The 21399-nt window shown below is 39.1% G+C and overlaps 1 protein-coding gene across 3 annotated transcripts in view; it reads left to right on the top strand.

The window, feature by feature from the left end:
• The window catches only part of CAMSAP2 (calmodulin regulated spectrin associated protein family member 2), a 135899-nt gene extending 130398 nt beyond the window's left edge, over positions 1 to 5501 (top strand). For all 3 annotated transcript variants that reach the window (XM_020784669.3, XM_020784671.3, XM_078392283.1), the window contains 2 exons: positions 998 to 1116; positions 2242 to 5501. In XM_020784669.3, coding sequence (XP_020640328.3) covers positions 998 to 1116; positions 2242 to 2547 — 425 coding nt within the window. In that variant the 3' untranslated portion in view covers positions 2548 to 5501. The remainder of the gene's footprint in view (positions 1 to 997; positions 1117 to 2241) is intronic.
• The last annotated feature ends 15898 nt before the right edge of the window (positions 5502 to 21399 follow it).

Genomic DNA, 21399 nt, shown 5'->3' with positions numbered 1-21399 from the left:
ATGTACCACTCTGGACATATTGGAGAACGGGCCCCCTCCCCTGCCAACCTCTCTCAACCCTTGGGGGGGGGGAGAATTGCACCATACTACAGTGTGCCTGACCAGTACTTCCACTAGGAGGCGCTGTCCATGCTTCCCTGTTCAGATGAAGAATCTTCCACTTCCCAGGGTCCCTCATTCACAATTGACTCATGCCTTTTAGAGGGAAGATCGGAAAGGTTCCTTGATTTTCCCCCTGAATGTTATGGTAACTACTTTCCATTTAGTTAATACATGTGCAGCAATTTATTCCCTTCTTGAGCATTCACAAGGGGAATGTGTCCCTACATTTTATTCACACTTGTTGGGCTTCTGATGACTAACTTTTCACTTCACAAGCCTGAAGCCTTTCAGACATGCACTTAAAACAATGATTTGGGGGACTTTTGATTTGTCCATGACAGTCCTTGGGCTGCCCTTGGAAAAGTTAATGTTTTGGACTGCAGCTCCTAGAACCCCTGTCAGTTCCTTTCCAAAAAATACTTTCTGAAGATCTACTGTATATTGGGGCATCTGCATCAAGGCTCTATGGGAGAAATCTTAAAAATACTTAGTTGGAAACAAGTTCCACGGAGCTTAAATGGAGTAAGCAAATTTGGAAATGCAGTGTCAGAGAGACATGTCACAGTTCAATTTTCCTACTGAAGCAGAAAGATTGTCTAGCAAAAGGAAGACAAAAACAGCAACAAATATGAAAACACTGGCCAATGATATTTTTTTAAAACCGCAATATTCTTCATCATAAGGATATTTAGAGTGAAATAAAGCACATGAAAGGCAAAAAAAAAGCCCAAGTAGCCTCCTTTTAAGCACTTCTTTGAATAGTGTCATATGATAATGCTGACAGGTTTAGCAACACAAATCCTACGATGTCCATGGCATTTTTAAAAAAAAAATGGGGGGAAATGCATAGTGTTTAAACTTGCTTCACTAAACCTTGTTGATCTTATCTGTCTAGGACCAAAGCTCTTTAAAGAACCCAGTGCAAAATCCAACAAGCACATCATCCAGAATGCCCTAGCTCATTGTTGCTTGGCTGGAAAAGTAAATGAAGGTCAGAAGAATAAAATATTAGAGGTAAGGTTAACCTGTGAATGGAGAGACAGGGAAACTTAAAGTCTAAACTTGAGGCACTGACATTTGATATAGAAGAGTAGATAGAGCAGGTTCTGTGTTTTTTCAAGCATATTCTATGGTGGACGGATTGCCGTAAGAGAAAAAGAAACATTTCTGGATAGATGACCTTATGACTAAGTCTTTTTCAGCAGAAACCAGAAAGAGCTTTGTGGCACTGCAAAGACTAACACGCCCACTTAGTCTGAAGAAGTGGGCTACTGTCCACATCATCATATGTGTTGTCAAATCAATTCTGATTTATGCTGAACCTTTTCAGAGTTTTCTAAGTAGAGAGTACTCAGGTATGATCCCTTCTTCTGGATTCCCTTCTTCTGGAGGCACCCTGGAACGGTGCAGCTGTATTCACAGGTGGCACAATTGGAAATCAAACTCCCAACTTCTGGGAGCTCCACAGCCAAATGCTTATCCCGTTGAGCTATCCAGCCAGCTAAAGTCCCCAAAAATAGAATAAATATGGATAGTCTTTAAGGTGCCACAGGACTCCTTGTTATTTTTGCATGAGGTCCTGCACAACTCCCACCTTGGCAGACTGAAAAGGAGAGGATGACACTGAGGCCTGTGGGATACACACACACACAAACACACACACACACACACACACACATATCCTCTATAGCTGATTGTTCAGCAATAAATAATGTATAATTTTGCTCCATTTTAAAGGCAAACCATTGCGTTGAATCCAGTAGTCATGTGTATACTGAAATCTCAGGGACTTAAGGTAGTGATGACTGATTTTTCTCCTCAATATCAGTGAGTCTTTCCTAAACATAACTAATTCTGGATCTGATTGATAATGTTTGAAAGGATGGGGGAATTATATCTGTGATATTAGGTCCATGTTGCTCCATTTATATATGCAGACAAACAGTTAAGGCTACAAACATCAAGCAATGACCATGAATGTGTGAACCTCTTTCATATTTTTCAAGCACATAAAACAAGGTTGTGTCATAAGAATTTTAGTAAGGCATTTTTAATTGAAAGATTCCCTACCTGAATTTTAGCTTTCCCATGACATGAATTCTTTTTCTTTCTTTCTTCTTCCCTGTCGGCCCTCCCAAGGAAATGGAGAAATCAGATGCCAACAATTTCCTCATTCTCTTCCGGGACTCAGGCTGCCAGTTCCGATCGTTGTATACGTACTGCCCTGAAACTGAGGAAATCAGTAAGTTGACAGGAATAGGCCCCAAGTCCATCAGCAAGAAAATGATTGAAGGGCTTTATAAGTACAATTCTGACAGGAAGCAGTTCAGCCACATACCCGCGAAAACGCTCTCCGCCAGTGTCGATGCAATCACCATTCATAGCCATTTGTGGCAGAGCAAGAGACCAGTGACACCGAAAAAACTCTTACCCGCAAAGGCATAGTACCTTGCGGTAGGAGGTGGGGAGCCTTGCCGAAGACCTTTGTGGCAAACGTGCACTTTTTATTTGCTGCCTATCCGAAAATAGGTTCCTATTTGCCAACAAGACTTCTTTGACCTTCAGTCTTCAAGAACAAGCTCTGTTGTCATGCACAACTGGAATGTACACACAGTATTGGAGACTCGTGGAAAACTCACACTTAGGTGATCATGCATTCATCTTCTCATGCAAGATGAGTGACAGGTGTAAATGGGTATGTGCTTACACACATATAGGAGTTTATTTCTTCTCCGTTCTAAAACACTGAATATTGAATGTTTGCAATTCTGTAGTGACTGAAATTAAAGCTTTTTTTAACGTTTATTGCCTTATACTTTGGTTTGTTATGGTTGCTTTGAAATTTGCTTGTGCTCTTTATAACTTTACTGGAGAAATGCGTGGTCTTTATTTTCCATACTGTTAAATTCTTAGTGCCCTACGTATAGGAAAGGGTACAAGTTTTTATGCAAAGAAATGAGAGTTTGTTCCTTCTTTTCCAGCTCTCATTCACTTCAAGAGAAAGTTCAGGAAAGCTGCTGGTTCAGAATACCCAGAATTAAATGTTGCTAGCATGTCTTAAATTCTGACATGACATGTCTGTCATTTCTTGTTCTACAAGAAAGCTTATTGTTTAAAGGGGGTATAATTACATTTAAAAATCTGCCATGGTCCTGATCCATGGAAGGATAAAGTAGGATCTCCATATTAACTGGTGGGTCCCCACCCCATTTGTTTCTTTTTGCCAGGGGTCCTCCCTGTAGTCCTCCCCAAACTGCTATTTAAAAAGTGTGCTGAGTAGCTAATAGTATGGGGATGCTATTATGATATGAAAATACACACAAGCAAAACAGCATCACTGATCCCCATACATATAAAAGAGAAGATCAGATCAGGACTTACACGTTGCTTCCATTTCAGAATCCTGAATAAAACATTATTAACTCTGCTAAAGCTATACAATTCACATGAGTCCTTCTAATACAATTTATCTAGGTATATGTATTACCGTATATAAATTTTATTTGGATATTTCATCAGGATGCTAACCCATCATTTGGACCAAAGTAGATTTTTTTTTCTTGACACTTAAAAGAATGGATGTATTTTTATTTTAACAAAAAAAAACTGTATTAATTAGCATACATAACGTTTTGAGTGTGCTGAAACCATGAATGGCACGTATCTACAAGATTATAGCAACACAAGTTAATTGAAATAATTAGAGTATATTCTCAGTATTTAAAAAGGGCTGCACATTTGATTAGGTTAGAAAAGCCATTTCTGTTTAGCTCTGCATTGTTTTTTAAGGATTCTATTCAATAGAATCATTGTGGCTACTGAAAAGTTTCAGCAGATGAAGATGTTCAAACTTGAAACCTTTCCTTATTTTTCTGGTTGCTTTTTTTGACATTTGTGCACCAGAAGATTTAGTTAGGGGTGGGAGGGAAATTGGTAGAACCTCATTCTCAGGAAAAGACTTGAATAACTGATAAATGTGTTCCGTTTCAGTGTTGTAAAAAGTGTTGGAACTTAAAGACGGTGTTGAAATACCTGTCTCAAGTGTATACTTTATTATGTACCCCACACAGGAGAAAGTAAAGCAAAAAACAAAAAGAACAAAAGACAACTCCGTGCACTTCTCCCGTTGAACTGCTTGATTTGGAGAAGTAGTATTTCACTACAGTGTGCTTGTGTTCTTTATATAGAAGATGTACAGGAATGGGAAGTCCTTAAATAATTTAGAGAACAGTACTTTTTTAAATTATTAAAAGGCCTTAGGCATCAATGCATCTGGATTGTTTATCAACACTTTCTCAGAAATGCATTCAATATTTTACTGTAACTTATGTTCTTATATTTATGTATATTTGTTAAAACTGTAAAAAAAATCTGTTTACTAGAGGTACGTAGCTCAAACCTATTTGTGGCTAGCTGATTCCTACTGTTTGCATGTACATGGACCAGGCTATCTAAACCACCTTCTATTCTAGGCTTCTCCTCCTGTGAATGATATAGGGAACATTTATGGCACACCCATGTAAACATACATGTAAGATTGGAAAAAGAAAACCTGGCTCAAATGCATCTGTAGCTGGTGGAAAGATGCTTGGACATAAATTGAATAGACAAAAGCAGAAATCACATGAAAGGATGTATAATTAAACTATTCTTGCTAAAAGAGAAATGTAATTTTAAAATGTGTACCATCTACTGATTCATGTATGCCTGTCTACGCAGGGTGTGTTCTGAAATGCCACAACAGAGGATGTTGTTTTAAATTATTGAATGTATTGTGATTTTTGCCTACAGTTCAGAAAAAGGCGTCTGTGCAATGTCTAAAGGTAGAATGTGAAGAATGCAGTTACAGATTAAGACACGTGGGCTTGGAATTTTACTGCATACTAGGAAAACAAGGACAAGGGATTTTTTTTTCTTTTATGCTTTCAATTTTTCTAATGACAGTACATCTTCATTTGGGATCTTGTTTAGGAGAAAGACAAGCCTTTTGTGAAGAAGCCTGGTGTTTCTCAGTGACATTATCGGAACACACTGGTGGTTTCATCAGAGCTGTGTTGTTTTTATTGTTTATATTGCAAAATTTGCCAAACATCCTAATTTTCCAGGCCAGGTATTCAAACTCTGACAGTCATTGTGGCTACTGAAACCATTTTTGGATGACTGTTAGTTTTAAATTCTTTGGCTGTTTAAAGCCAAATGCTGTTTGTTTATAATTTTATGGGCACCGTCCATTGAGAAATGTACAGTGTCTTGTGTGCTTACATGTCCACTTTTGTGGAGTATTGCTACCTTGTTTTTTTCCCTCCAGAGGCTGTGCTGTACAATAATTGTCCTATAGCTGCTTACCTAGTACAGTGTAGTTCTTCCCTTCCATCTAAATAAAAAAGCATGGCACCAAACAGTGTTGTTATTTATCATTGGTACATATTTTCTTTAAAGTCTCTGCAGCCATTTCGTATACCAGTTGAGCAACCAGATCTCCTGGTGTGCTAGTTTGTGAGGCATTGTACGGGTCTCACCTCCCTCCACCCAAAGTGTCTTGTGGCACCCTTAAGCCTGAACTACACATTTGCAGATAACTCACTGATTTTTTTAATTTATTATTAATTTTTTGCATTAAAAAAGGACATGGCACAGCTGCTAGCCCACCAGTGCTGGGTAGTTTCCCAGCTACTAACAGCACTGGGGTAGGGGCAGCAGCTAAGAATCCTTGCCCATTCAGCATGTGGAGAAAATGGAGCTGCTGAAGATGCCCACCTTCTGGCCAGCGCCAAGGTAGCTGGGGAGCCTCCAAGCACTGGCCCGCTGGTGGCGCTGTTCTTGTTCAGGGCAGAAGGGGGACACCTTCAGTGTCTCTGTTTTTTGCTGCATGTCAGGAGAATGAGGACTCTTAGCTACTATGGGGACACTGATGCTTTTGATGTCTGGGAGGCTTCTGAGCATTGGCTGGCTGGTGGTAGAAACTACGTACGCTGTGGTTTTTAAAAATATGAAGTAGCACAATTTTAAAACTGCAGTAGGGCTTCATTGTGTGCAGCAACAGAAGTCTCTGCAAATTCAATGTGGATTTAAGACAATGTATAGTTATTGCCAAGGTCTGCTAGCAGGGAATTGGAGAGCAGGGGCAGACAGTATCTTGACAGGGCCAGATTTAGCTTCAGATTTGCCACCAATGGGATGCAGAGACATCTGTGTGTACTCCTGAAGGCCATTTAGTTCAGTGTTCTTGTCCCAGCAGTGACCAACTTGATGCCTCCAGTTGCTGTGTGTGTGTGAGAGAGAGAGATCTCACTGATGATGGAACAGCTTTCTCCATTGTACCTGCAGACAGCAGTGTATCTTAGAAAATGCAAGACAGGCTGTGTGGCACCTTTTAGCAACTGCCTCTCTTTCCCTAATGGTAGGCAGAAAATTTTACTTTACATGGGGATGTCACCAAACAGTATTTCTGTATAGAATTCTCTTTCTCCTTCCTAAAACATGTTGGAACACTTACTCTCATTGAGAAAAACACTCTTACATTTCTCTGTTCCCAGCTCACAATACTGGCCAATGGAGAAGGTCACAATTTAACTTCATGTCACAAAATGAGTGTTCCCCACACAGACACTAGAAATTACAAATATCTTCAGTATTATGAAAAGTTTTAAAATATATTGAAGAAAATGTCTTCATCTGCAGCACTGTGACTACATTAGCAAAGCATCTAGTGCAAGTCTGACAAAGCTCAGTAGCAAGTAGTATTTCATCATGTGTTTATTAGCCTACATCTTGATAGTAAGTCCTGGCAATACCTTTGAATGTAAACATATTTATGAATGTTCCCAGATGTCTATAATCATCCCTTCAATCAGTATCACTGGTTGTTTTGACATACCTTGAATATAACAGTACAAGAATTTGGATGAGAGATGCCTTATATAAATATCATTAAAAGTTTTGTAAGCAGTTAGTGCTCATTTGTGAACAATGTTCAACCGAAGTAATATTGTATGAAAGATTCTTTAATTAATAAGTAGATTGAAAACCAAACAGAAGAAGCCATGCTGGTCCATTAAAAAGTAGATTCCATTTTTGAGTTGTATCATTAGATTTTAGTAACAAACAAAACAAAAATAGTAAGCAAGCTTTCAGTTTCTCCAAAATTCAGCCCCCCATTTAGTGTTTTTGTTGTGTTTGGTACACCTCTAGAACTCCTGATTAGTGGTAATACTGGGTAGTAATGGTAGATGATGAAGCCCAAAGAATCTGGAGGGTACCAAGTTGCAGAAGGCTGTGTCAGGTTTTGTTGGATTCTGTAACCAATGGTCAATGATGATAGAGTTGCAATCATATTTTGTTTGCAGGGCACAAGATTTTCCACACCTAATCTGAAGGAACTGGTCTAAATTCACACAACCTGTACGAATTTTGAAATCTTATTAGTGTAAAACTATAGCTGGCTGGACACTTCACTGAGCTGGAGCACCAAGGAACTGGGAGTTTTATTCCCCCCCCCCCCCGTGCCTCTTGAGAGAAGAGCCAGGTTGTGTAGCCTTGGCCAAAAAGCTGCACAATCCCCGGGTGCACCCAGAAAAAGAGGAATCCCACTTCTGTGTATTTTAATATCTAGATAACTCTGAAAAGGGTCTCCACAAGTTAGAATTGACTTGATGGCACAAACCTGTTATTTATAAAGTGTAATAGCTGAGATGTGGAATATAATTACAGTGACGGCTGACAGGTTAAAAACATATGGTGTGGTAAAGAGGAAATCGGTCTTCTGAAAACCCTAACTGTTCTTGGTCGATATCTTGAATTAGAATATTGAGATGTTTTAGAATAAGGGGAGTAGAGTGCACAGACCATCCATTAATAAACTACAGAGCCCAAGACTATGCAGGGATGTTTTAGGAAGAGAAAAAATGATAAATAAAACTTTTTTTTTTACTTTTCTACTGTGCAGATCCTCTGCTGCCTTGGGTCCTTTTAAGGTGAAAGGCAAGGTAAAAATGTTTTAAATAAATAAATATTATATAGACTCCATTCATTCATTCATATACCACCCACTCCAGGTGGTTTACAACAAATAACAAAACAACAAAGTAACAAAATAGCAAATAAGAACATCAATACATAGGGGCAAAAATAAAAGATCATAAAGTGCACTGAGGATAAAATTACAATACAATAAATACAATTAAAAGCATAGAAAAATATAAAAACATGGAGCATGGCAATATGATAGAAGTTATATAATTGGACACTGTTGTATCAGAGGGCAAGGAGGACTCTAGCATGGAATCCCTCTTGGAGTATACATATGTAGAAAATAAATTTAAAAAGCTGTGGTTCAGGAGAGAAAAAAAATTCTCTTTCTCTTCCCCTAGTAAAATTCTCCAGTAGAGTCTAGTAGCACACCAGGATTTGTTTTATAGGCTGGATGGATCTGCAAACAAGATGCCTCTTTTGAAGGGCTGGGATTATACTGTAATATTTCATTGAAAATCCTGTTCCCTTAGCTATAAGTATAACATTAGTTCCTGACACAGTAAATTCGATAACTTCTGAGGTTTGTAGTTTTAAAAGAAGTAACCATGGTAGAAGCATATCAGACAAAGAAACAAAACAAACCTCTCCTGCCAAAAGGATACAAAATGTTGTGGCACCTTAAAGACTAAGTGTTATATTGTAATGTGAGCTTTCATGGATCAAGTCCACATCCTCAGATATTAAAGTGCACCTATATGACTGTCATATCTATGCATGGCCCCATGACTCAGGTGGGGATCTAAATAGCCGGCAAAGTGACGGTAGTTTATTAGGAATGAAATAGGCTACTGGGGTGTAAATAATTTCAGTCATCAGTGTGCGAGGTAACCATAGCATACTTGACACAAATGGCAAACTGTGGGGCCATGTATAAATATAATGATCATATTGTTTCACTTTAATATTTGAGAACGTGGACTCCACAAAGGCTCACATTAAAATATAACAGTTAGTCTTTAAGGTGCCACAATATTTTTGTCTCTTCTTCTTCTTCTTCTTCTTCTTCTTCTTCTTCTTCTTCTTCTTCTTCTTCTTTATTTGATATTTTGAGGTTCGGCAGGCTTATGAATCTTATCAGAACTATGACATACAATGTATTTTTTAAAATCTTACAGTTTAATAGGCAGAAATTATTCTATCTCACCTTCCATTGTTTATGTGCCCTTGAAGTCTATATAAAAAGAAAGTACCCAAATTTAAATTGCTGCTCTGTATTTTAAACAGTTCCTCAGAACTAGTCAGAGCAAAGAATCGTCAGGCAAAAATACAATTTTAAAAACACTTTGCCTATGCTGTAGAATGTATAGTACAGATATTTAATCAATTGAAAACATTTAAAGCTATTATTTCTAATTAATAATGGAGTTACTTTGATTTGAAGCTAGGAAGACAGCTTTGTATGGGTTAATTTTTAATTTTTAGTGAGGGTCACTATTAAAGTTTTTTTTAAAAGGCTTTGCTGAAGCAGTGGAAAATATGAAGAAAGATTGGGATCCCAAGACTTTCAGATGATAATTATATGCTCTGGTAACTAGTCAGAACCGTGTGCTGCAAAAAACAAGGAAAATGTGATGTTGATGATATGGTACTGGAGCCCAACTGTGACAAGCAGACAGCTGTCTGAGCACGACCTAATCTGAAGATTGGGGGGGGGGAACCTCTCAAAGGTCAGTAATGGCAGAAATAAGAAAAGGGGTGGATGAAACAACAGGTCAAAATGGAGAAAAAAATTGTCCTCCTTCTACACACATGTGCAGAGGGATAGAGAAAAAAAGAAAGAGAGGAATATGTCTTTTGTAGTTCAGTTCTTTGAAGTGCATGGTGCCATCAAGTGATAAGTGAATGGAATGCACTCTTTTGAACTCCCATTGTGTTTTATCAGTTTTATAATGTATAGCGGTGGATACACTCACTGCAGCAAACATGGTAGAACAGAAGTGGTACACCCAACCCTATAAATGCATATTATAACGAGAAACATGAGCAGAACTCCCCTGTGTGCATATGTGTGTTACTTTCCTCTCAGGATTATTCTGCGTTACCTTTGTGCCACATTCTTCATTCAAAGAGACCGGCCACAAGCAGTATACATGAGGTTTTATCTTGACAATGCGTTCTTTGATGTAGCCTACTTATTGTCAGTTTTCCTGCTCATCCAGTCCAAGAAAGCAATTGAAGTGTACATATATGCAAATGTACCTGAACGCTGCCTATGCCATACATTGCCATGAGGTGTGGTGCAGGAACAACAAACCTCCTCTTCCTCCACTGCACACTACTGAATTCCTGACCGTACTGCTTGTGTGATCCAACCCCGAGCTTAACAGGTGTAACATTTTACTAGAAATTAAAGAAAATTTAATTGATGGGCTTTCGCAGTGCCAGTGAATAAGTTTAATTTTCAAAAGATTAATCAATAATTATTTTTCCATGGCAAATAACTGTGATTAAAGTGGTTTATTGTCAGGTGACTCCTCAAAAAAAATTTATTCAGAAGGTTCCCAGCAATGCTTTCATTTGAAAGATACAAATAATACACTCCTACACCTCCCCTGAAATAAATCTATTCTGGGCAAAGAGATTTACCTCAGCAGATCCTCTCTATAAATCTAAGATGTGACCCACTTAGGTTCAGAGTTAGAATTATTTCTGAGGTGGTAAGCTTTGTTGGGTGTGGAACTGGTAAAGTCACTCCTTAAATACCTCATTTACCTTGCAAACACTATTTCAGTTGTGATAAATCAGTTCCAACTTGATGCTACATAACAACAAGAAACTTTGTTTAATGCAATTTACAATTAAAGCCCTATTCAGGCATTCAGCTGAACCTGGGGCGGTTTAAAAAGATGGTAGGGATGTGGACATGCACATAAGATCCTCTCCCAATGTTCCCGTTCACCCAGAAGTCATGTAGGTCATCACACATTGAGAATGGCGTTCTGTAGAGGAGATGGGAAGTTCACTCGGCTTGCAGAATTCCTGTGCTCCAGAGTTCTGCCTTATCAAAATGTGCCTATTCTCTCTGTTGCCAGACTCCACACTATAATGGACAGAGATCTAAGTGACTTCCTTGTGTGTGTGAAAAGGGGCTTTCTGGACAGGCTTGGTTTACATGTCACCCCAAGGCCAACATTTGTTTACCCCTCCAGGAGTCCAGGCAAACATCTTACATGGGTATCTTAAATGTTTACAGTGTCTTCCCCCAAAGAGAATGAAGATATCTGTGTTCATTATATATGTCCTGTATGATTAGTGAAAGATGGAATTAATGTTTGGTAAACTGAAGAAATAAAAAATGGTGGTGATGACTGGCTTCTGTTGTTGTTGATGGGCCAGAAAATACAACAACCAATGATGGACAGAGCCAGACGAAGAATTAGGGCCTCAAATATAGACAGACATTCTTTCTGATACATACACATATACAAATAGGCAGGTAAGCATTTACACAGAGAGAGAGAGAGAGAAAGAGAGAGAGAGAGAGAGAGAGAGTCTTTGCCTTTGGTAAGGTGTCAAACAGAACCAGGCATGCTGGAGGTAGGTGGGTCAATGGCCCATTTGCCCTAATGGATAAGCCTATGTTGCAAAATGATTTAATAATATAACAGAGTGCCTCAGTTTGTATCCTTGATAAATAAGGGCCCACAAGAGACAACAGTTCTATCAAACTTCCTACCACAGATTTGTTCCTGTTGTGTCCTAATTTTCTTACCATATGACAGGGTTAAACAGTTGCTATTATTGGCTCCACAGCTTATCATCAGCTGGTTTGTCCACATAAGTTTTAAGATGTATGTATAAACACACATATACACGTGTTTGTGTGTATGTGGGGTAGGTTGTATCATAAGAAAGGAGAAAACTACTGTATAAAGAAACAAAGTTTCAAATATTTATTATATTAATCTACAGACTGAACTTAATTGTTGAGGCCTTTTATATGGTTACGTGGGAGTGGACACCTAAATTACAAGTGTGATTATGCACAACTGATCAGCTCATTTTAGTACACACCTACAGACTCACTGTCTGTCATCATTACTAAGCAATCCAGCTTTGAAAATCATTGCAAATATGTCACAGTTTTATGTTCTTTGTCTTTCTAGAATAAATCAGTTTAAGACAATAAGCTTGTCATTTCAATTGGACACATTGGTACTGCTTATCATCTCCTGAATCCCCTTAAGTGATAGCAGTTAGGATTCTGAGAAACTATGGCTAACAACCTGTTCAATATTTAGGTGTGTGGAATTCCAATGGTGAAAACTGCTACAGCAGTCTAATGAGATGCCAGTCATGTGCCTTAAGTGTGACCATCACCTCCTACTACTGAACGTACTGTTGAATCCTTATTTGCTGTTGTTATCAGCTGTCAAGTCGCCTCCAATTTATGGTGACCCTATTAATGAGCAATCTACAAAATGATCTGCTCTCACCTACCCTGCTCAGCTCTTGTAAACGTACGCCTATGGTTTTCTTAGGGAGCCAATTCACCTTGTATTTAATCTTCCTCTTCTCCTGCTGCCTTCCACCTGTCCTAAAATTATTGTGTTTTCCAGAGTATCCTGCCTTCTCATAATGTGCCCAAAGTAGGACAGCCTCATGTTCAACATTTTTGCCACCATAGATGGTTCAGGCTTGATTTGCTCTAGCACCCATTTGTTTGTCTTTCTGGCAGTCCAGGATATCCACAAAGCTCTCCTCCAACACCACATTTCAAATTAATCTCTTTTTTTCTGTCAGTTTTCTTAACTGTCAAACTTTCACACCAATTACATGGGATTGGATATACAAGAATGTATATGATCTTGGTCTTGGTCTCCAGTGACACATCCTTACACTTGATTATCTTTTCTAATTCCTTAATTCCTGCTCTTCCAAGTATCAATCTTCTGATTTCTTGGCTGCAGTCTCCATTTGGATTGATTATTGAACCAAAGTATACAAAACATTTCAATTGTTAATGCTAAAGTTGTATAGTTTTTCTGTATTCATTATTTTTGTCTTCTGAACTTTCAACTGCAGTCCTGCTTTGGTATTTTCTTCTTTCATTTCATTAGAAGTCATTTCAAGTTATTGCTGCTTTCTGCCAGTAAGATGTTGTCATCTGCACATCTTAAATTATTGATGTGAAGTACAAAGGGAAGGGACTAGATAGCAGTTTGAGATTGATAAACAAATAGTCAAGGAACAACTTATTGCTTTGAATGAGATCAGATCCCCAGGGCCAGTTGAACTGTATCCAAGAATATTGAAGAAGCTGGCTGAAGAGATCTCAGAAACTCTGTCTATTATTTTCTTGAAATCATGGAGGATGGGTGAAGTGCCAGATGATTGGAGGAGGGTTAACATTGTCCTTATTTTCAAAAAGGGCAGATGGCAGAAACCTGGGAACTATAGACCAGTCAGCCTGACATCAAGTCCAGGGAAAATTCTGAAGCAAATTATAAAGCTATCACTCTACAATGCAGCAATAACTAGACATCCACATGGATTTGTCAAGAAAAATCCTGCCAAACTAATCTTATCTCATTTTTTGATCAGGTAACCTCCCTGGTAGAAGGTGGGAATGTTGTAGATGTAATAAATCTTGACTTCAGCAATGTCTTTGACAGGATGCCTCATGATATTCTGGTTTGCAAGCTAAGTGGGTGTAGCACGACTATCAAGTGGATATACCGTTGGTTACAGAATTGTACACAGAGAATGTTTATCAATGGCTCCTCCTCAAACTGGGAGAAGGTGACAAGTGGGTACCACAAGGCTCAGTCTTGGGCCCGGCGTTCTTCAACATTTTTATTAATGTATGAAGGAGTGCAGGGAATATTTACCAAATCTGCAGATTACACAACATTGGGTGGAATAGCTTATACCTTGGAAAACAGAAACAAAATGCAAACATTTTTGATAGACGAGTACTGGACTGAAAACAACAGAATGAAATTTTACAGGGATAATTGCAAAGTTCTACACCTTGAGGGAAAAATTCAAATATACAGTTACAAAATGAAGGATACTTGACTGAGTTATACTATGAGTGAAAATGATCTTGGATAAATATGGGCACTTTGTATTTGTATCCAGAGATATGAAGTATAAACCACTGTACCACAGGTGCCGCGGTGGTCCAATTCCCACCCCTAGAACCAGCCAGACCACTCGCTGGGCTCCACACGGTTCTTGGGTCCATTTTCGGCAGCAGCACACCAACCCTGGCAGAAGTCCAGCTGGCCTGTCTCCACACTCAGCTGACTACTCATCAGCTGAGTGACAAGGCTCCCCATCCCACCTCCACGTTAAAGTGGTTGGTTGCACGGGGAGGCAGAAAGGGGCCAGCCAGGCTCTTACCAGAATTGGTGCATCACCACCAAAGACAGGCTCCAGTGTCATGAGGAGCCTGGTGAGTAGTCCAGCTGGTTCTGGGGGTAGGAATTAGGCCACCATGGCCGGGATTTGTATTTCATATTTTTACATATGAATACAAAGTGCCCAAGTCTATCTTGGAATTGTTGTATATCATACATTGAATATGAGCCAACAGTGCAATGTACAGTATATCACAGAAGTGAGTACACCCCCTCACATATCATAAACATTTTAGTATATCTTTTAACGTGACAACACTGAAGAAATGACACCTGGCTTTAATGTAAAGCAGTGAGTATGCAGCTTGTATAACAGTGTAAATGTGCTGTCCCTCAAAATAACGCAACACGTAGCCATTAGTGTCTAAACCACTAGCAACAAAGGTGAGTACACCCCTAAGTGGCAATGTATACTCACTGCTTTACATTGTAGCCGAGTGTCATTTCTTCATTCATGAAATGTAAGGGGGTGTGTTCACTTCTGTGATATACTGTAGCTACAAGAAAGGCCAATACTATTGTAAACTGTATTAACAGAAGGATAATCTCCAAGTCCTGTGAAGTACTGTATTATTCCCCCTCTGTTCAGCACTGCTTAAGCCTCATCTAGAACACTGTGTCCAGTTCTGTACACTACATTTCAAGAAGGATGCTGACAAATTGGAACAAATTCAAAGGAGGGCAATAAAGATGCTCAAGGGGCTGGAAACTACGCCTTATGAGGAATGACTGAAAGAACTTGGCATGTTTAACCTTGAGAAAAGAAGACTAATGAGATATATGATAGCACTTTTCAAATATTTGGAAGATTGTGGTACAAAGGGGGCCAGGATCTGTTCTCAATCATTCCAGAATGCAAGGCATGTAATAATGCGCCCAAGTTAAAGGAAGCCAGATTTTGGCTGAGTATCAGGAAAAACTTCCAAACTGTTAGAGCAGTACAGCATCTGAACCAATTATCTCAATAGCATCGAGCAGGGGGTTGGACTCATTGGCCTTATAGGCTGCTTCCAACTCCACTATTCTATGATTTTATGTTTCTTCCACCAATTTTCACTCCTATATCTGAATCTAGTGCTGCTTTCCGTATGATACATTCTGCATACAGATTGAACAAATAAGGGAATAAAATGCACCCTTGTCTGATACCTTTGCCTACAGGAAACCATTGTCTCTCCATACTCTGGACTGAACATTTGATGCCGAGGAGAAAAGGTGTAGAAGTACCGCTAAGGACATGTTCATACAAGCATATGCAATATTATTTGTTAGTCCTGTGTGCATTGTATAAAACTATCTCAGTGACTACCTCTGGAAAAATATAGCCCAAGTTTAAAATATTGAAGTGAAAAGATAAAATAAAAGGCATACGTAAATTGCAGGTTTAGGGTTAACACTCACAGGATACATACACTACACACTTAAACTGATTTGATAAATACACTTCAGCCCTAAAAACTACATAATATTTCTCTTTATTACCATATAATGCTACAAATAATAACAATACTATATAAGGATTAATACAATATAATAATAACATATTATATTATATTATATTATATTATTATTATTATTATTATTATTATTATTATTATTATTATTATTATTATTATTATTATTATTATTATTATTATTATTATTATATTATTATTATTATTAAATTACATCATAATAATGTATGGATATGCATAGGAATCTCTTCAGCTTTTGGCTGAAAACAATTATCAAGATTCTTTTACACATTACTGCTAAAGTGGTATAAGACAAAATATGCATATGTACATGCACACACACATATAATTAAAGGAAAAAGCAAAACACAGGCCTGGAAACACGGAAAGTAAGAGAGAAAGAGAAGTGTCTCATAGAAAGCCACAGGCTTTGACAGCCTCAAAACCAGGTCCTTGTCAACAGGCACAGAAAAGCAGTCATGGAGGAAAGTTTGGAAGAACTTGTCTCTTGCAAGCAGCAGCTTAGAAAGCTTGCCTCACATTTCATGAAAGGGATGGATCCAGACTACCCTGTTTCATAAACTAATGTTTAGACATGAATGCTACTGGTCAGACAAGTTTTAACCTGCCTCAGCAAAGGATTGTTACAAGATTATTAACCAAACAAATTACCTCAGTTTTTGCATATGAGGGGAAGAGAGGCATGCTACATAAGATTTTAAAATATCACTTTGATAAACTGTCTGCATGCACATGCATATTCTGCCAAGTTTAGTTTTTAAAACTACACACACACATGTACACATCAATTGACTTAAAACTGCTGAATGCATCCTTGGAGCACACAGAGCATCCATTCCTAACTGGAATCTCTAGAGATCAGCAGTAAGAGTTAGGAATAAACAGACTTAGCCTACTGAGGTAGTTTTTTGGGTGACAAAAAAATAACTCAAACCACAAGTACACTCTTGAATTAAATCAAGAGCTGGTTCATTTTTTTTTTTTTAAAGAAATTGATATAGCACCACATAGTTTTGTATCAATGTGAGCATCCTCATGGAAGTTGGCTTTTTCCAACCTCCAGGAACTCTGCAGAGCCAAGAGGGAGGGTGCCGTCCCGCATTCCAGCAATGGGGAGTTTCCAGGAAGTGGCATCAATCCAGGGAGGGGAGGAGAGCAGGTTCCTAGCAAGACACGAAGCTGCCCACACCCCATAGCTTTAGGGCTCCCTTTGACAGCCTGCCAGAGGAGGTTGGGAGAGCAAGAATTGTGAGTTTTAGCACAGCTGCGGGGGTGACAGCAGCAGCAGCCTATCCCCAGTCTCCTCACTTTTGTAATATTTAATTTTTAATATACGTTTTGAACTTGCTTTTAAAAATGAAAGTATACATAAACTACACAAAATTTGAAACAGCAACTTCCCTCATGATTTATAGTATGCTTGCTAGAGGAGGGCAGAAACAAAAACAGTTGGGATATTGCTACAGTCCTTCTGTGCCAAAATATTTGGAAGGGTTGTAAAGGACTTAATGAAATGGTGAAACAAAAGTGTGAGGGAGTACAACACATACAACAGAGAAACATACACACCCTTTAATCTCTCAGGTAAACTAATGTTGCCATGCCCACTTCACCAAATGAAGATTAGAAAGCTATCTTTCAGTGTTCAGACTTTTGCTTTATAAACATGTTGCCTGCATGTTTTCCAAAAGATGGCCCCTGTATCTGTACTTCTTCAAACTTAAAAAAGGGTCTCCATTTTTACCATCAGACACAAGATCCCCTTGCAAGCATGATTCTGATAAGCCTGTTCGTCCAGTAAGGAGTTAACAAATTATCTTTAACAGTAAGCTAATTGATTGACAAGGTCAAAAGTTCAGAAGCCCCAGAGTTGGAACTGATTTCCCCTTTGAAAAGATATGTGAGGAGACTGTTCAGTCTCAATATCATGAGATAATGTTTATTGAAGATAGATGGCAAAGTATGGAACAAAATAAAAAGCCAATCCATTAAATCAAAAATAGATCCTCATTATTTTGTATGATTTTTGATGCAAACCTCCCTAAGCCACTGTCATATCATAGATCACATTTGCACCCACAAACTACACCACAGAAATTTTCAGTTCTGCAGTTCATAGTTTTGCATTGGTGCAAAAATGTTGTTATGAGGCATGGATCCTCACGGATCCACATGATTTTCATGTAGAATCACCCCCAAGCCACTACTTCATCAGAGGTCCCATCTGTACCCACACACCGCAATACAGAAATCATGGGTCTCTAAGTGCATGCCTTTGCTGTGGTGCAAAAATGGCAATCCAAGGGGTGGATCCTCATGGAGCCACAATATTTTTATGCGGAATCTGTCCCCAAACTACTGCCAAATAGTAAGTCACATTTGTACCTACAGACTACAACATAGAGATCATGTCCTTCAGAGCATGCCACTGCAGTGGTGCAGAAATATGGATCCCAGTCATGGATCCTCGTGGACCCACATGATTTTGATTAAAGATCATCCCCAAACCACTGTCCAATCATATGCCCCATCTGTGCCCACAGACTACAACACAGAAATTATGGATCCAGTGCATGGCTTTCAATATCATCAATCATGGTATCCTTCTGGGCCATTTCTCTGGGATGGGACTCGGAGGCACTGTTTTACAGTGGCTCCAGTCCTTTCTGGAGGGGAAAACTCAGAAGGTGGAGCTTGGTGACTCCTCCTACTCAATGCCCTGGCCATTGGCCTGTGGTGTTCCTCAGGGTTCTGCTTTGTCATCCATGCTTTTTAACATCTGCATGAAACTGCTGGGAAAGATTGTCCGGAGTTTTGGGGTTTGGTGTCACCAGTATGCGGATGACACCCAACTATATCTCTCCTTTCCACCTAATTCCAGATAAGCTATCTTGACTCTAAACCAGTGCTTGGCATCAGTAATGGGCTAGATGAGGGCAAACAAACTGAAACTTAATCCAAACAAGACAGAGGTGCTTCTGGTTAGTCGGAAGGCATATGAGGGAATAGGGATACTACCTGTGCTGAATGGGGTTACACTCCCCCTGAAAACTCAGGTCCACAGCTTGGGTGTACTCCTAGATTCATCCCTAAGCTTGGATGCCCCGGTTTCGGCGGTGACCAGGAGTGCATTCACACAGCTAAAGCTGGTGTGCCAGCTGCGCCCATTCCTTGGGATGTCAGATCTGGCTACAGTGACACATGCCTTAGTTACATCCTGTTTGAATTACTGTAACACGCTCTATGTGGGGCTGCCTTTGAAGACAGTTCAGAAACTTCAGCTGGTGCAAAACTCTGCAGCCAGACTACTGACTGGGGCCAGCTACAGGGAGTATTTAACACACCTGTTACAAGAACTGCACTGGCTACCAGTCCGTTTCTGGGCCCAATTCAAAGTGGTGGTCATTACCTATAAAGCCCTATACGGTTTGTGTCCAGGCTACCTGAAGGACCATATCTCCCTATCTTATCAGCAATTAAGATCAGCAGAGGAGGCCCTCCTCTCAGCCCCATTGCCAGCACAAGCACAGCTGGTGGGGACACAGGAGAGGGCCTTCTCTGAGGCAGCTCCTAGGCTATGGAACGCTCTCCCTCGGAAGATCAGGATGGCCCCTTCCCTTTTCTCCTTTCAAAAAAAAGCTAAAGAACCATCTCTTCAGGCAGGCTTTTAATAATTATAACTGAATCCCTGAACCCCATTTTAGCAGATAACTTTAATCTTTTTTATGTTTTAATGTTTTACTCTTTTAATTGTATTTTAAATCATATATTGTTTAATTTATCTTTTAATATTTAAGTTTTTTGTGGTCACACAAAGTTTATATATATGTTTATTATATGTTATACACAGGACTTTTTAAAGTATTTATTTAAGGACAGGGTAGGGAATACAAAAAGTAAGAGGGAAGAGGGAAGAGGGAGAAAAAGGATAGGGGGATAGGAGAACACAGAGTATACCATAATCCAATCAATTCATATTACAATAACAAATCAGCTTTTTGCTTTTTCACAGTTTGATTACCCTCCTGCTTTCATCTTATCATTTAATTTTAGTTTAATTCTATGTTACTCCAAGACTATCTGGTAACTGCAGCCATTTATACAATACACCCCATCACTCTGTTTCCTTTTGAATTGAACAGTCTTTCAGCCCATTTGACAGAATATCCATTTTTGTCACTTCCCATATTTTCACAATAAGATTCTCTTGTTTCAGTGCCTCTTTCTTGAGATTTTTAACATAGAGTGGGCGGCATATAAATCAAATAAATAAATAAAATAAATAAATAATGCTTTTTAATTTTGAACCCTATGAAAGCTTGGCTTTCATTCAGAAATTGATGGTTGCTCTGCTGGATTCCAAAGCCTGGTCTGCTTACGTAGTTGCCGCAGCAACATGGTTCTGAGCCAGCCCAGGTCTACTGGTCATTCGTGCTCTGGACTGGGTCGCTGATAGAAGCAGCTTCAGGTCTCTCCTGCTGCTGGCTCTTGGTTTGGCAAGATTTTTGCTTCAAGCAGGCTCTCCAGCATTAGCACATCATGGCACTGAGAAGAATATCCAAAGCACTCACAGCAAGTGACCAGGAGGGTTTGTGGGGTAGAATTGGGGACAAAGATCGGCATCATTTTGTTCCTAGCACCCAGCCAGCACAGTGTAGTCTTAAAATAGGAGGAGAGGAGAAATCCCAGCCACTCGTGCTGTCACTTTGCTAGTTTGTTAGTTGTTGGAGCATGGGGGTGGGTGGGTTCTGGTCTCGAACCTATAATCATATAAAAATAATTGCTACTGGAGCCCTTTAAAAGTGGAAAAACCAATTTTTAACACGCCCCGAAAACCCATCAATGTCCTGGGGTTGCATTTTGCCTATCCTGGTATAAAGGCCACTTTTTCAGATCTAGGAAAGGGGTCACCAGAATCGAAAAAACACACTTCCTTGGCTATATATCAAAGCAATAACCTGGCTTTCACTGAGTGAAACACCTTTGTGGGTGTTTTAAATGGATGGTTTGAATGTGGTTTTGGTGTAGCTCTTATTTACTGGTTTGTTTGTTTTTTGGTGCAGTATATGTATGCTTACCTTTTTAATATTTATATACTTACTGTTGTTAGGCTTAAATATCATGTTTTAATTAAGGAGAAAAGTGGGGTAAAAATATTTCAAATAAATAAAATAAAATAAAATAGGGATTTTCAAAACAGTCCACAAAAAAGCTCCAATGTTGTGAACAGACTGTGAGGGGAAGTCTGAAAGCAAGGAGGGAAAGAAGAAGGAACATGTCTAGATTGGTGAGCATTGGATAGGATTTTGTCCATATGTTAAAAATGGAAAGAAACCAATGTTTCAAGATGAATCAGAGGTATTTTGCAAGAAGTTACTTATCAGTGCCCAAATACACCTCTCATAACTTGATCATCCAGTCATGGG

This window comes from Pogona vitticeps, chromosome 4 (assembly GCF_051106095.1).
Source record: "Pogona vitticeps strain Pit_001003342236 chromosome 4, PviZW2.1, whole genome shotgun sequence".
In the NCBI taxonomy this organism is placed as follows: domain Eukaryota; kingdom Metazoa; phylum Chordata; class Lepidosauria; order Squamata; family Agamidae; genus Pogona; species Pogona vitticeps.
Note: the sequence above shows the minus strand (reverse complement) of the source record. Positions and strands in the feature narration are given on the sequence as shown.